Source organism: Pholcus phalangioides, unplaced genomic scaffold (assembly GCF_987345545.1).
Source record: "Pholcus phalangioides strain wild (caught in Gottingen) unplaced genomic scaffold, Ppha-v1.0 ptg000013l_1, whole genome shotgun sequence".
Lineage (NCBI taxonomy): Eukaryota > Metazoa > Arthropoda > Arachnida > Araneae > Pholcidae > Pholcus > Pholcus phalangioides.
The window spans coordinates 7,059,449-7,076,333 of NW_028301606.1; the positions used below are offsets into that span (position 1 = coordinate 7,059,449).

Sequence of the window (16,885 nt, forward strand, 5' to 3'; positions counted from 1 at the left end):
CTCCAGCATTAAATCGGAAATCAAAATCTTCTACATGAAGCTCAAGCCAACCACATAGAAGTCTTAAACAACGCATTTGGATATAAAAAGACTTATCAAACTTAAACTATGAGATTTACCTAAGTATCAAGAGAGAGATTCCCCCACCTGATGAATTTTATGTAAAATATTTCGATATTAAACTTGAATCACCATTGGCTTTGTTTGCATTACCTATATGTATGCCATCTAGATATATATATTTTTGATAGCTCATTACATTGAATTCAAAGAGGCAACTTGTGAGACACATAATATATATGCTACGGTAAATGTGATGAATATTATACACATTTACCAATCATCTTGGCAAGTTTCATAAATATATTGCTTTTACTGGCAAGTATGCATCATACCCAAGCATCGTTAATAAGTTTGATAAATGCAACAGATATGGAAAACTGGTTGAATGAAGAGGTATCACTGTTTCAAAGAAGGAAAATTCATCTCTGCCCTCCCAGGGACACGAACCTCGGACAAATGCTCTTAAGAGCAGAGACAAATTTTCCTTCCTTGAAACAGTGATATCTCTTCATTTGGCACCAGTTTTCCATACTTGTTGTATTAACAGGGAAGATAAACGTCTTTCTACATGTAAGTTTAATAAATACTGAAAACATTATCACTTACTTGTAATTATGCATAATAACTAAGTGTTGTTGGTAAATTTATTGCCTTTATCTTATACCCAAATGCGATTGGTAAATTTGATAAATATGAAAAAAATTCTAAATGACTCTTTATGTGTGATGAATATAGTCAGGCCCTGATATAGTGATGTATTTTGCTATAATAGCCTGATATAATAATGCAATATATATAAGAATTATCATGCCCTTATCATATAATACAATTTATCATCACCAATGACGTGATGCTTGGGTATCATGCATAATCGCCAGTAAAAGTGATAAATTTAAGGAAATTTATCAGATTTACCTATGATGCATGGATTCTATGCATAATTGTAATTTATCAAATTTACTAACGACGTTTAGGTACTGTGCATAATCACAGGTAAAAGTGTTAAATTTAGGGAAATTTATCAATCTTACAGCAATGCTTGGTAAGTATGCATAATAACCAGTTTATTATATATAACAACAACATTTATCACATTTACCATAACAGAGCTGAGAACATCCTTTCAAAACATCAAAATATCCAGAGATATAAAAATTGCACATTCAGTTTTATAATTCCAATAGTATACAAGGCTAACACTAACCACAGTCAAAAATAATTACACAAATAAAATCTTAGGAAAGAAGAAAAAAAATATGACTAGTTTAAAAGTACAGTTTTTATAACTTCAGTCAAAAACAAAATCATGTCACACAACCTCGCGTTACTTCAGAATCTTTACAAAAGTTCACCATTTATAATCATGGCACATGGTTCAAACCGATCTCACACAGATAATTTCCTTGAGAACCATATTCTGGAGTTTCATGGATATATTTTTTAGTACATATAAACAGCACTGAAATAATAGTTCGAGTTTTTCTTCTCTTTGAAGATGAAAATTATTTACTTCCTTCTTATCTATACTCCATGGAAAAATTAGCACTAAATATGCCTCTCTGTAAAATTATAATCTCTCTAAATTGATACTAAATAAAAAGCTAAACATGTTAAGTGGATAATATTTGCTATTCAAATACCTTAATATATAAAAAACTTGATAAAAGTTTTAGTAGATAAAACCCACTAATTCAATACTCACTCACATTCAAAAATGTTTAAAAGCAATGTAAGTAACACTACCTAAGCGGGTACCAAATTTTTCTTTAATTAGAGAACTTTCATTCTTGGACATTTTCCACTTAAAGAAGTTTAACTGTGATTTGGTTTTCAAATGAACCTTCTAAAAGGTATAAAAGTTTTATATTGTGATAAATCTGAAACAGATTTTTCAATATTTATATTTTGTTTTTCTCCTTTGAAATGTCACGTTACGATATAATTTTTTGAAAAATATTATTCTGATTTTTGTCCACATAGACCTACTTGAACAATGCCATAAAGTTTTTTTTTATCATCTTTCAGCATCAATGTGTGATCTAATAAAATTCTACATTACATTTTCCAGTTATTGAAACTGCGCTCGAGTGGCACAGTGGTAAGACACTCGTCTTCCTCTATGAAGGTTACTGTCAAAGTCCACTGATTTGAATCTGGCCAATCTTTACCGACCAATCCTAAGGCAACCACCGATAGATGGAGCCTTCATTTCCTACTCAACTCCATTGGTTGGACATTGCCGGAGTTGGTGTGAGGTAATAAAAAAAAAAGTAGTAGTTATTGAAACTAGTTTGAGCATGAAACATTGCTAATCCATGGGGGGGGGGGGGGGGGAAATGAAGTTGTTGATTTAATTGCTCAGCACTTTCTGTGGCAGATAATTCACTAATCAGAGGCACAAATTTAGAAGCAGGAACCATTGAATGTTTGTACCTCGGAAGCAGAAACCATCCAATAAATAACAAATATCTGGTGTATTTAGAATTTCTCAATAGGCACACGTTTTACATAAAAAGATAAATCTCAGGATATTAAAGGAAATATTCAAACTAGAGTTCATTTCCCCCATACACAAGGCCATTTCCCCCATACACAAGGCCATTTAACATCAAATGCCCTGCATCAGAAACTAATCTGTATCATGTTTCACTGCCTTTTTTTCCCATTTACCAAATAAAAACTCATCCCTACCCTCTTTTTCCTTGAAAGAATTAATACCTTTTCTTTAACTCAAATTTATCATCAATGAACTGGAGTCTATAATCCAAATATGAATTACTCCTGAAGTTTTGAAAACTTCCTACCCCTTTTTACAGTGAGTGCAGACTAACTTTTATCACTCTTTTGTGGATTGTATCCCAAACTTAATGTATGTCAATCACAAAGCATTACGATCAAGACTCCAGGACCGAAGTTTTGGTTCCCCTTTGTCATGAGAAAAAATTCCTCGTCCTCTACCAAACTGTGGTCCTTTGCATCGTCTAAGTCGAAGAGGGAAATCTCCAAGTGCATCTGCTGTGGGTTCATCAAAAACATCTTTTGAATCAATGTCAAACATTGAATCATGCTTTTTGTCCCTCATGAATTTGTCCACCTCACTTTGTAACCGAATTCTACACTCACGAAACTTTGTGAATTTCTTGCGCATTGAAAGGTCGCTGTCAAAGGAGTCTTTCAAGTCATCCTCTATGGGAAATCCAGAGTCACTGACAGAATGGCGATACTTGAACTGGTGTGGTCTGTTTGATGGAGTGCTGCACCTTCTTTCTCTGAAGACTTTTCTTGTGAAAGATGAAGATGATGATGGTGGATCATTACTGAGTGATTCAGAAGAGCTCGACTCTTTAAGTGTGAATGATACCTTCTTCCATCTTGGCTTGGGTCTTCTGTCCAAAGAATTTGATGGCAAATCTGAATCTTCTAAGAGCTGACGGCCCAGGGCTTCAATGTTCTCAAAAATATTCTCACCGTCACTGGAGTCAGAGTCATTGAAATGGCCAAACTTTTTTCTGCCTTGCAAATTCGGGGCAGTTTTCTCACCAGAAACTATCTTGGCCCAAGTTCCTTTACCTGCAATGCAATAAAAATAGTTAAATAAAGCCATAGTTGTGCATCTTACATCTTATGAAATGTGGGTGATACAGACAGGTGCTTAAAATATTAAACAATTTCTGGTTTTGTTGTGCTGCTTTTTTCTCTAAAAGGACCGATGTTTCACACTACCAAGAAGGACCAATATTGAACAAAATTAAAAGAGGTTGATTTTCACTATTAACATAACTAACTAAGTTTTGTGTTTTTATATACAGTCGAACTTTGTTAATTTGAAGTCCAACATCACTAAAAAAAAGTTTGAATTATCCAATTCTATCTGTATTATCTATCCTTTATCTGTAAAATGACTACAAATTGCAACTTAATTATCAACATTCACATAGAATAATAATTATCAACTATTAAATTATTTTATCATCAGTTACAAAACTTTTTCCCAATTTTTAACAATTTATAATTGAATACAATTGATAATGGACTCCTTGTAGAATTTTTTCAAATTAAATTCGCTCATACAAAAATCCTGATTGTTTCCCCCTCCCCACCTTCGAATTATTTAAAAAATTTGAAAAAGTTTGAATTAAACAATAAATTTTAACATTAAATTAGATAGAAAACTCAAGGGGAGTTCGAATCAACCAAAATTTGAATTAACCAAGTTCTACTGTAGATATGAGCGTAGGTGAACATGATGATGGTGTGATTTTTTTGAGTAAAATTAGATACTTCAATTTTATTTAAAATTACGAAAAATTCCTTGTGGTATATAACCGATGAAAGATAGATATTCTGAACATTTTATAGGTGCAGTTGATCACACTTTTTTTACATTTTTCAATACCTTTGCTACATTTAAATGCATTTTCTACTCAGATTTCCTACCCATTGAAAGTGTAATGTGTGTTTTGTTATTGCATGGCAAAATTTGACACTGCTATCTTTTTTTGATACAGTGGCACTTGTTACTAACAAAATTCTGATTTTTGAACAAATAATGTTCTCCTCTTAAATAATAAGTTTTTATTTATAGCTCCTTAATAAGTTTTTAGGTAATTTCAATAAAAAGAAAATAACCTTTCAGATTTTATATTTTTTCCTGTAAATTGACCAAACATTTATTGAGGCTAATTTGAATATTGTGCAAAACGTTGGCAAATGAATGATACTCGCACAGACTGTTTTCAAGCTATCTGATAAACATCACACTTTGTTTCTTTGTATAAAACTCAACAGTTTCAGGAAATTTTTCCCTCTCTTTGAGAATAGATATTTTAACAATTCAGTGCATTGGACTTAGTAGAAGTATATTTCCCTTTCCCTCACTCTGAACAACACTCAATGTGATGTCTTTATGTGTTATTAAATGAATAGGGGTCATCAAGGGGTCTTTGTTGAACTTCACATGAAATTTCTTTTCGAACATTTATAATTATACCTACAAAGGTAGTACTATTGCGTTTGTTTTTCAGCAAGTATTGTTGAAGTGAAACAGTCATAAACTGCTCACATGTCTACTAGCTTTCAGATAAGATTGAGTGTGATTTGCATTATTTTATTTTTGTGTGTAGCCAAACTAGTATTTTTACTTCATTGTTAGTCGGCCGGTAAGAATGCTTTAAACTAGTCAAAATGAGAATATCTATATTAGAGGAAATTTTATCTCATGATTCAACAAAATATTTGTTGTGCACGCAATGAAAATGTCTATAATGTTATCTCTCAAATTGACTGGTCATGGTCCTTTTAGGTAAAACTAAAGATACCATTGCCAATTTTCCCCCCAAACTGATGGTAGTTGAACAGTTGCTTTTAGAAAAAAACTCATAAAATTTCAATATTCTAAACAATCTGTTTCATTATGAAAATGAAGCGAGAAAATCAAAAATGATCAAAATGACCATGTTTTCATTTTTTAAAATTCAGTTAAAGCTTTATTTGGAAATGGGGTTAATCAACAAAAAAGGAACTGCCAACAACGGAAAATGGAAAGTATTAACTAAAGAACAAATTCAGACATTTTTGACACCTGATATTTTCATTGCTGAAATAGTCTTGTAAAATTAAACCAATCAGAACAATGCTGCTTACATGAAACTGTGGCACTTTCACAACCATCCCCCCCAGTAATTTTTCTGGAGGCTGCTTATATACCACAGCAGCTTATTTACCAGAAATTACTGTAATTTCAATCGCACGCTTACTGTGGATATATTCTCTGGGTAATTATTCATTATTGTGTCATTTTTTTACATAAAACTTAGAATGTGCCACATCACATGGTTTGACACTCACCTGATTTATCTGGAGGTAAAGAAAACGAATGTGGGAAGAATGGATTTTGCCATGCTTTGTCCAGTATTGGAGCACTTTTTCTATGACTAGATCTCATTTTTGGATCAGTGGAAATAGAATGTAACATTAATGTGATCTCCCGCTGGCTTGATGAATTACCTTCTGCAACAACACGGTGCAAATGACGAGTGAAGCGTGGCTTCTTGACTATTGCCTGAACAACACAAAAACATAGGAAGAACTTTTTGATAAATGAGAAATAAGCTTGAAACACATTCAATAATGAAGAAATAAGTCTTTTGATGTCTTTAATAAAATGCTTTTATACGTCTTCCTATTAATTTTGTACATAAATATAAACTTGTTACATATGCAGGTGTGCCATTTTATGAAAAGTTGAAATTTATTGGGAGAAAAAGAAAACCATGCATGCAAATGTAACCTGGAGAAAAATAAACTGCATGCAAATCTAAAAGTGAATAAAAGGCACAAACGCCAGCCCTGTGAAGTTAGCCAACCTTTTCTCGCACCGCTGCCGATGCAAGCATGCATGTGTTTTTGGATTGGGTAACCGCCTGTGGGGAAAATGCTCACTGTACATTTATGCTACTGCAACAACTGGTTCATCCCATGTTTTTATTTTTAGAAATGCTAAAATACCTATCTTAAAAATGCAGACAACAAAATGGAAATATATACCAACAGATTTGTCTATTACAAATTCGCATTAATTTAAATTGATTTCAGACTTAAAATAATTTTTCAGACGTCATAACAATTTAAGATAAGTTTTAGCGATCAATCAAACAAAGTTTGCGAAATAAATTCTAAATTTATCTTACTGAAATCCGGAAACAAATATATCCACTTCACAAGTCTGTCAAATGTACTAGACAGATTTATTAGAAGTTGAGAGTTCAGGTATTGAAGTTGACGAGCTGTTCTAAGATTATCAGGATGTAGGTACAACTGTTCAGTATGGGTTGACATGTTACAGATGGACCACGATTGGCGCATAATCATTGAATCACAATCACCAGATCATTGCTGGACCACGATCAGAAAATTATTGTTTGATCACAATTGTATCTTTGCAACAAGCTAAGAAATTATTTTAGTTCATTTTTACAACATCCGGGTGATGTGCCACAGCACAGACTATTAAGTATCAAAGCACTGAAGCTGACTGCAGACAAAATAGAACAAAAAGGTATATAACAAAGTATTCATTTCAACAAATAATGATTTCGGACTCTTTCCGCCGGGAGTCTATGGATACCTTACACTGCCTGTGGTATTTCCGTTTGCAGCTCCGTAAATGAAATACATGTCTGCTTTTTCAGTATTACTAAAGTGTGCCATTACCCCATTCGTTACAACTGTTAGAATGGTTGCACACTGGAATAACTTCACAGGGCTGGCATCTGCACCTTTTATTCACTGTGACAGATTTTCATGCGGTATCTTCTTCTTCCCCAGGTTACATTTACATACATGGTGTTCTTTTTCTCCCAATAAATTTCAACAAGAATGTTGTTTTAACGCTTGCTGCAGAGCAGCCATTTCAAAACACACTAGCACGTTTACGTGTCATGTTAGACCATGCATTTTTTTTATGACAATTGTTTGTATTTGTGTGTACTATCACCTCTCTTAAAGTTTTTCTCATCTTTTCTGAATCACCCTGTATATCAGTGTTATAATTGAAAAATAAAAGTCTACTGATATAGACTACAATCTATATGTGACTACGAGGATCTACTGGTTTACTGACATCATGACTGGTCCGCTAAATGAAACCTGTTCTAATAATAATTAATTTTCCAAAATATATTAGCATTTAGAAAAGTGATATTCTACCAAGGGGGGGATGCAAAAAAATAAAAAAATCCACTGCAGATTGGTGATTCTCCTACAGAAGATTCTTCCACAATCAATGTATCGCCATGGGGAGGGAACTGCAAAGTTTTCGATACTGGTCCTGCGGACCACCACAATTTTTTTCTTGGTGGTTCGATTGTTTAATTGGTGGTCTCGAACCATCGATGATTTCAAAAACTGTCTGTGTGTGTGTGTATTACAATATAATTACTTTACAATAATAACCTCTATAATAATATTACACTCTCTGGTCCAGATGCACTTTTCATAGTGTTAATTTATTCCATCTATATGTTTCTCTGATCACTTGAGCATTGTTATAAAGGCATCTCACTGAATAAGATTTTATAGTTGCTCTTTTTATGAAAAAAATTTCATTAACGTCCAACATCTTCTAAGATGAAAGTTCAACAAACTACATAGAACATACCTCATATGTAACAATGCATGTGACAACAGTATCTTTATTTATCCCAAGGCACCAGTGATCCATAACATATGGAGGCTATTAAAAAAACATAAAACTTTTAAGAATCAACAAATATCCACTTCAAGACAATATCTACAGTTATGAATTGGAATGATTGAATGCATGAAAATAGAAATGTGTTGAATGAAGCAAACAATCATTTATGCACCTGTGTGATGCGACACAGATGAAGTCCAGCTTCTCTGCATTCAAAACTGACTTCTTTCACACAAGATAGAGCAGTGAGTGGGCTTTCTCCTTCGTCCACTTCCACGAACATTTTCCATTTGTGCTCTAAGGGGCATGATCCCATTCGTACATGGTTTCCAAATACTAAAGTCAACCGCATGGAATTTCTCCTCATGGAGACTTTGGCAGATTCATGTTTCATGCTCTAAAAAAAGAATTAAAAATTAAGAATGCATACTTAAACATTTTGAATTATGTTTCAGATATTGGATGAAAAAAAATATTAAAATTGAAAGGTTATATGATTGAAATAAAATTAAAAATAAATTTCAAAAATGGCAAATGAAAAATGTATACAGAAAAACTTGGTTAATTCAAACTTTTATAAAGTCCCCTTGAGTTTTCTATCTAATTTAATGTTAAAATTTCTTGTTGGATTCAAACTTTTTTTTTGAATTTTTTGGGTAATTCGAAGTTGGAGGGTCATTTCACAGATCCAGGATAGATTAATTACATAATTCAAATTTTTTTTCAGTGAATTTGAACTTCAAATAATCTAAGTTGAATGAACCCAATTAAATTAGAAAAATCTACAGAGGTAATTTATGAGCTTTAATTCAACAAAATATTTTTTAGAAAATTCAACTGATTGAAGAAACAAGAAACTTCACAAGAAATCAAAATATTACCTGTTCCAGTGGAGGAAAATGAAGCATTCTCTTATTGTGAATCTTGAGTTTATCAATTTCATCCTGAATAAAACCAAAATATTAAAAAAAATTTAATGTCAATTCCCAGCCAGCAATTCGAATAGTAAGCTGACACCAGTAAAAAATGAGTGAATAAGCATAACAAATAATTGTCATATGAAACCAAGATGATTTTTTTTTCATTAAATTCATCAAAAATCAAAATATTCTTTCATACTATTGATATGAATGCAACAGGAAAAAAAAGTTTATACAATGAATACAAACCATCAAATGTATTCGGTGTCCGATTGATGTTATACCCATATCTTTCAGATCTTCAGATGTCAGCAACAGAAGACGCTTCCCACTTATGTCCTGATCATGGAAAAATTCTGCATATTGATCAAGATCTTTTGAGTTGGCTGAATAAAAAAAAAATTTTTTTAAAGAGAAAATATTTAAAATAATAAATGAATTTAAAACACGACTGGTAAATAGCTCATGCAACACTAATGATCAGCACAAATTCAAAATTCTATTTAACTTAAATTATAGAGGGATATGTGGATATGTATATTATAAATGAATAAACCTTGAAAAAAAGTAACATTTATTTTTTCTATTCAAAATTTAAAAACTGATAGTGGAAAGAATTAATAAGAATAAATAACAAGATAAGCTCACCTTCACTCCCTATTTGTTTGATCCAAAGATACTGTGAAATAAATAAATCATAGATTAGTATCTTCACTAGTCATCTTCATTTTTAATTAAAAATTTATTTTCAAACAATTTTAAAACCCAGACTGGTTTGTTTAGAGCATGTTAACTTTAACTAAAAAAGTCATTATTTTAACTGAGTGAGACCGAAATTAAGATGTAAAATGCTCATTTTTCACTTTATTTTATTTTTTGAGACATTTGCATACATATATGCACCATTTAGTCCAATGATTCCCAACATGAGCATTAATGCCCCCTGGGGGGGGGGCGATGGAATGTTCCAGGGGAGCTGTAGAAGCTACGGGTATAATATAGGATCCTATGGGTTATATTGTGTTGGGCAGCGATGGGAGAAAAAAAATTCTGAAGGGGGCGATGGGACAAAAAAAGGTTAGGAAACTATGATTTAGTCATTTCAGTTATACTTTTGTGAACGCTTGCCTGATAATTTTTTGAAGACATTTATTAACATTTATAGCTAAGTTGAAAATGTAAAAACATCAATAAGCAAAAGTGTGAATAAATACTGTAAATTAAGAATAAAAGTATGTGCCCATGTTTAAAATACTAAAAGAATCGTCACTGACAACAAACTTTTTTGTGCTTTTCAAATTTATTGATTGCTTCAATAAGTTAATTTAGATTGATTCGTGTAAAAGAGATCTGTAGATTTTCAATTAATATACAACAAGTAACTTTGCAAATCACAGTATTCAAATTATGAAGTCATTTGGAAAAATAATTTTACTACATGTAAATTAAAATTAGTGAATTAAACTGAAATTATAGTTACCACATCATTTGCAGTCCACGTATTAACATCATGGTCATAAAGTTGCTAAAAAAATAATATAAGACAAAGATTTGAAAAAAATGTATGGTTATATAAAACTGAATAAATATTCAATGTAAGCTAAAATTGTTTCTAAAATTGAACAGTTACGAAATCTCTTGATAGTCACGTATTTATGATCAATTTATTCCAATAATCTAATTTTTAGACAAAATAATATTTTCATAGTTACATACACTTTACACAGGCAAATAAAAAATTGTATTAATAAATAAAAGCCAGCTCTATGTATTCAAGCCTTATAAAATCTTTACCATGGATGATTGGATATGAATCAGTTTTAATGTAAAGGAGACAAATAAACACATACCATACAACGTTTTTTTCTGTCTAATTTTTTCTCTTTCTCTAGAAGCCTTAGCTCCCATTCTTCTAGGTGTTTTTGTTTCTGATTTAGGTCATGTTCAGCTTTTTTCATCAATTCAAGAGTAGCTTCTATCTCCTGTCTGCAAGAACAAATTTCACAAAACGATATTTGAATTTTTGAATATTTACATGAAATAAGAAAAATTAGACTGAAAAAATATAATTATATATATATAATATGGCACTTAAGATATATTACTTTATTTACATTAGAAATGCTGTTTCTTACTCTTTAGTATTTACAAAAAAAGTTCTTTTTTTAATTTTTAAAAAGTTTTTAGAAAGTTCTTATATCATAGGAACTATAAGAAAATCTTGCAAATATTAAAAATTGCATATATATATGTGCAATTTGCATGTAATTATTGAGAATTAGTTTTAAGGACTTGATGATGAGAATCGAGATGTAAATAAGCTTAAATATCATTCTTGCAGAAGAAAGATGTATGAATATGTTCAAATGAAGTGAAGAGAAAGCAAATTAATGCAATTTGAAAGAGAAATGCAATTATTAGAAATGAAACTGTTATCACGATTTTAAGGAAAGTAAAGAATAAAATTAGTAAAAATTTACCTCCAAACACTTTTCCGACTTAGATAAACAGAAACTTCATTGTACAAAACAGCTGGAAAACAAATATAAGTTGGATGTTGATTGAAAATAAATATGATTATCTGATACTTAGCAAAATGTTTTTTTATATAGATGATTGTTATTTGACTCACTGTCATTTTCCATGCACTCCAGAATCTTAAGAATTTGAATAAAAGAGGGCCTTTCCTATAATGAGAAAAAAATTCATTCAAAATTTAAAATAACAAAAATTGTTACCAATAGTAAATACAGGAAAAAAAGCTAATTAAAAAGAGTAACATATAGAATTCAGAAATTTTATTTAAACATTTACTCAAAAAATAGTTATATTTATTCCAAAAGAAATTACTCCACAAAAATATCACATAGTGTATTTATATTATAGTAAGAGGGGAAAAGGGGCTCCATTTTAAAAAATAACAGGTCACAGAAAAAATTGAACAAAAAGGCCAGAAGAAATTTAATGCTTTTCAGGGAATTTTTGAGGTAAAAAAGAAAATACATGTGCAAATATGTTCAAACAGCTAAAATAAAATAGTGATACCCTTAGTTAACAAATGCCTCAGCTTACAAATGTTTCAGCAAAAAAGATTTATTTTGACTTTCTTCTGTCTAGGCTAACAAATACAGATTTGGCTAACAAACATTTCAGCCAAATGGATGCATGTGCTAACATAAATCATTGCGTCATGGGCTAAATTTTTTTGTCCGTCAAAATAAATCCAATAAGTAATTGTCACTCAAGCTGGATTAATTTATTTCCACCTCATAGAGAATCACTTTCCGGATACACCTTTCTTTCACAAAGATTTTGAGCCATTTCATGTAAAATGAATAATTAAGCTAAGACAGCATTTCTGAACTTAAGGACCAGTAAAATCTCTGAAACAATTCGTCGGACAACTTGCATCCTGTATTATGGGACATTCACCTGTTTTTAGTTCTGAAATTTTTTATACATTTGTCCAGTTTTTTCAACAATTTTTATTTTAGTTTATAATGCATACTAAAATCTTCAATAAACATTATTTTCATAATATATGATAATTATAGCTATAAATATGAATATTCATCTTACATTTGCAGGTTCAATGTTTTTTCCAGAATTTTTCAGCAATTATAACTACAACTGGGGATTTTCATGACGATTGGCAATGTTCTGTATTTAAGAACCCAGTTCCCCTTATTTTTCACAATGAAATATGGTCATCCAGTCATTTGAATGTTTTTTCTGTCAAATATATTTTTGTTTACTGCAATCAGCAGCTGCCCTTTAATTTCCTCTACCCTTTTCGGCATTAATTAGTCATAATTTTCTTTTGCTGCAATTAGTGATATCCCATATTTAGAATCATTATTTCCTGAATTTTCTTTGATGAGACATGGTGAACCTAAGTATAAATGTACAATATTTATTGTGTTTATTATTTTATTTAGTCAGAATTCAATAATCAAGTCTGCCTGTGGACCACCTCTGGTCCATGGACCATAAGTCAAGAAATACTGAGCTAAGAGAAAATACATTTTAAAATAAAGTAGGGAAAGCTTTAGACTTGAATGGTTTTGGTGCATACTGTAAAACTCTTAACACCAAACTGAAAAATTTGGACATTCTAGGAACTTATCTTTTCTATCTGCATGAGTGTGAGAGAAAAATAAAACCGACTATATCACATAGCACACCACCTCACACACTTCTATTTTTAGTTCAGTATGGCTCACGAGCCTGAATGCACAGCATAAAATATAAATATTTTCAGTACCTCATCTTCCTTTAATTTCACCTTTGAACTGTGAAGTTGTTAATCTATGTCAGTATGCCTTGTGTCAGTTTTTTTGGTATTTTTTTACAGTGCTTCTTATAGTTTTAAAAACTTATCCTTAAATTTGAGGAAGTACCTGGAATGAATTAAACAATTTGCTATAGAAACCTATGGAAAAATCGCATTTTGGCTAATGATGCGATTCTAGAACAAATTATCTTTGTTAGCCAAGGAATCACTGAATTTGTTAAATTTTCCAGTAAACACTTTTCTAAGTAGACACTTCTTTGTAAACACCATGTGGACACTTCGGGTCCAACATGGCAAACTCTTGAAGCGTTTACACGAGATTGGAATAGGGGGCAACTTGCTGAATTGGATAGAATCGTGGTTAAGAGATAGGTCGCAACGAGTTATGGTGAACGGGGAATTCTCTGGTTGGACAGACGTCACAAGTGGAGTTCCTCAGGGAAGTGTCCTTGGCCCCATACTTTTTTCACTTTTTATCGACAAACTCGATCAGGGTATCGATGGAATTACTAGCAAATTCGCAGATGATGTGAAGCTAATGGGGGTAATCGGGAATGAAAGCGATAGGGAGTTGCTCCAGACCAACTTAAACAAGATTGCAGCATGGGCAAATGAATGGAGCATGACGTTTAGCGTAGATAAGTGCATGGTCGCTCATTTTGATTCGAACAACCCACGGTTCTCTTACGAGTTGAATGGTGTCACTATCCCGGAGTCACCGATTTGGTAATTCTCATTGACGAGCGACTTAAGTTTTCTGAACATTGTTCAGCGGTTGTCAAAAAAGCGAATAGAATGCTTGGTCTCATTTTCAAAAAGGTCTCTTCGCGTTCTCCTAAAGTCATTCTTCTGCTTTTTCGAGGCTTAGTTCGTCCTGGACTGGAGTATGCTGTAAGGTTTTGGAGACCATACCTGCAGAGGGACATAGACTTGATTGAAGGGGTGCAGAGAAGAGCTACGCGTGTCCTTATTGGCACACAGGGCTTGAGTTATGAAGAGAGACTTCATTTTTTGAGTATGTTTACATTGGATGAACGCAGGTGTCGAGGAGATATGATCGAAGTGTTCAAAATTTTCAATGGGATGGATAGGATGGACCATGAACTTTTAGTACACCGCCAATCAACTGCTTTTACAAGGGGACACCAGTATCGATTGGTGAAGGACAATGCAAGGTTATGGTGTCGCAGGGAATTTTTTTCTAATAGGGTTGTTAATAAATGGAATAGCTTACCCCCGGAGGTAGTAAATTGTAACACAATCGACACGTTTAAAAAGAAATACGATAAACATGTTGGGGTAAATCGAGAAGCTATCCATTCTTAGAATAAGACAACCATAAGTATTCTTTATGGGCATTGTATAATATTTTATCATGTGTATATATTGTTTATAATTTGTGTTAATTGCATTTTTAATGGGGTTGCTGTATTTTTGAAACATATGACATCCATATTTTTATGGGCATCTTTTTATCAGCCACCTCGTTGGGCATTTTGCCTGTTGTGGCATTGTATTTGTATTTGTATAAACTTTTATCACTAGTAGTATATTTTTTCATAGAACTAAGAAATATGAAAACTTGTCTATATTATACCTTTGGGTCACTTTTCCAACACCACGACATTAGGTCATCAAACCTAGGTGGGCAGCATTTAGGTATAGTCAATCTCTGCAAGACAATGAAAAGCAAGTGAAAGTTCACCAAAACATGTTTTTTCACGTTTTTTTTTAAATTTATCACAAAAAAAGCCATGATATTTCAGTGACAAATTCCACAGAAAGTTTTTTTTTTTACTCACTTCCTCTTTTTCTACAACAGCCCATGCAACCTGGAATCCTTCGATCCCTTTGAAAGGCACTTCATGCGTTAAGAGCTCCCACAAAACAACTCCATAAGACCAAACGTCACAGCTCTCTGACACAGGCAAACATTGAATGACCTATTATAATATTCATAATTTATAGATTTCATACAACAGCCAATCAGCTTTTTCTTTCAAATATTTGTTCAAATGAAGGTCAGAATGGCTCATATTTTTCAACTATGTGATCCGTAAATTAAGTCTGTTTGCAAGTTCATTTATTATGCAAAGTCATGATTCTAATTTTTACAAAGATATTTCATTTCAAAAATGAATTGGTTTTATCATAGTTTATATCCATCATACATAGTAATAAAAAGGTACAAAAACTATGTAAGAGTATTCAAAATTAAGTAAAATTTTCTAAACATTGAAACTCTGTGCCATGGAATAATTTCCGCAGAGGCAAGGCCATGAAGAGCATGGGAAGTTCATGGAAGTAATGATATGAATGTGAAATAGTGGGACATAAATTCTTTCATGAGAAATTAATCAAATTTATTGACTTGCCTCAGGTGCCATCCAGGGTAAAGTTCCAGCAACTGACATTTTTGTTGTACTGTCAATGAAACGGGATGCCCCAAAATCACAGATCTTTTAAGAAAAAAAAAAGAAACATTTATCAAATACAAAAAATTGAAGCCTAATTATAAATGTCAGTCTAAAAGCAATGTCTCCTATTTGGTTTTGTTTATCAAACCCAAACCTTGATAAAAGCACAATTGATAAAGTTTGTGAGTATTGAATTCATCGAACAGGGATACAGGCTTTTTACGACAGATGCATACCTAGAGAAAAATATGATCTTTCAAATAAGACATTAATTTTAATCTTTTTTTTTCCAAAATACTGTAAAACCTTGTTCAGTCGTCATTTTTTTTCGGTCCCATCCAGCATTGATAAATAGCAATGTTATTAAACCCTCATTTACCCATTGCTAATTTTGGTTAACTCATCGCTATGAAAAAGTTTGAGAGAGAGGAGCAGATGATTTCTATAGTGTTCTTTAAAGAAAGAGCTTGATAACAGCATATATTGCCATATGTTCAAAAGTGACCATAAAAGCTTTATGTACAGCCAGTAATGGAAGTTATGCTAAGGAAGTTCATTTGCTGACTATAAAACAAAAATTCTTGAAATATTAGGGACTGTTTGAGCTATATCCGATTTCTGCATGGGCCCGCTAATTTGGCGATTCAAATTTAAACCAGATATCGCTGTTGAAAAACCAGACATTCTTTCCCAAGTTAAGGCCTTCTAACGTCTGCTTCTTTCTGCCCAGGGCCCACTCAAGTGAAAAGTAGGCATTGTGTTCAAGGTAACGCAGTGTTTATTGCTGATTCAAAGTACTAAAATTAAATGTCATGTATATTTTAAAATGATGTGCAATGTCTGTCACAGAGAAAGGTTAACTATTCTAACAGTGGCTGAGATTAGCCTAAGTTAAAAAGTACTATTATAAATCATGTGTATTTTACCATAATAAGTTAAATACTAAATGCTCAAAAAAGGTACAAAAAAAATTTTTTTTTTTTTTTTGCAAACTTCT

General features: G+C 32.1%; 1 protein-coding gene across 1 annotated transcript in view; it reads right to left on the minus strand.

The window, feature by feature from the left end:
- Positions 1 to 1,213: 1,213 nt before the first annotated feature.
- The window catches only part of LOC149078513 (mitogen-activated protein kinase kinase kinase 20-like), a 29,500-nt gene continuing 13,828 nt past the window's right edge, over positions 1,214 to 16,885 (minus strand). The window contains exons 7-20 of the mRNA XM_089240624.1: positions 15,847 to 15,930; positions 15,274 to 15,414; positions 15,069 to 15,143; positions 11,810 to 11,864; positions 11,658 to 11,709; positions 11,028 to 11,163; positions 10,658 to 10,702; positions 9,826 to 9,856; positions 9,427 to 9,563; positions 9,139 to 9,201; positions 8,430 to 8,654; positions 8,222 to 8,296; positions 5,911 to 6,124; positions 1,214 to 3,633 (exon numbers count right to left, since the gene is read on the minus strand). Coding sequence (XP_089096750.1) covers positions 2,942 to 3,633; positions 5,911 to 6,124; positions 8,222 to 8,296; positions 8,430 to 8,654; positions 9,139 to 9,201; positions 9,427 to 9,563; positions 9,826 to 9,856; positions 10,658 to 10,702; positions 11,028 to 11,163; positions 11,658 to 11,709; positions 11,810 to 11,864; positions 15,069 to 15,143; positions 15,274 to 15,414; positions 15,847 to 15,930 — 2,025 coding nt within the window. The 3' untranslated portion in view covers positions 1,214 to 2,941. The remainder of the gene's footprint in view (positions 3,634 to 5,910; positions 6,125 to 8,221; positions 8,297 to 8,429; positions 8,655 to 9,138; positions 9,202 to 9,426; positions 9,564 to 9,825; positions 9,857 to 10,657; positions 10,703 to 11,027; positions 11,164 to 11,657; positions 11,710 to 11,809; positions 11,865 to 15,068; positions 15,144 to 15,273; positions 15,415 to 15,846; positions 15,931 to 16,885) is intronic.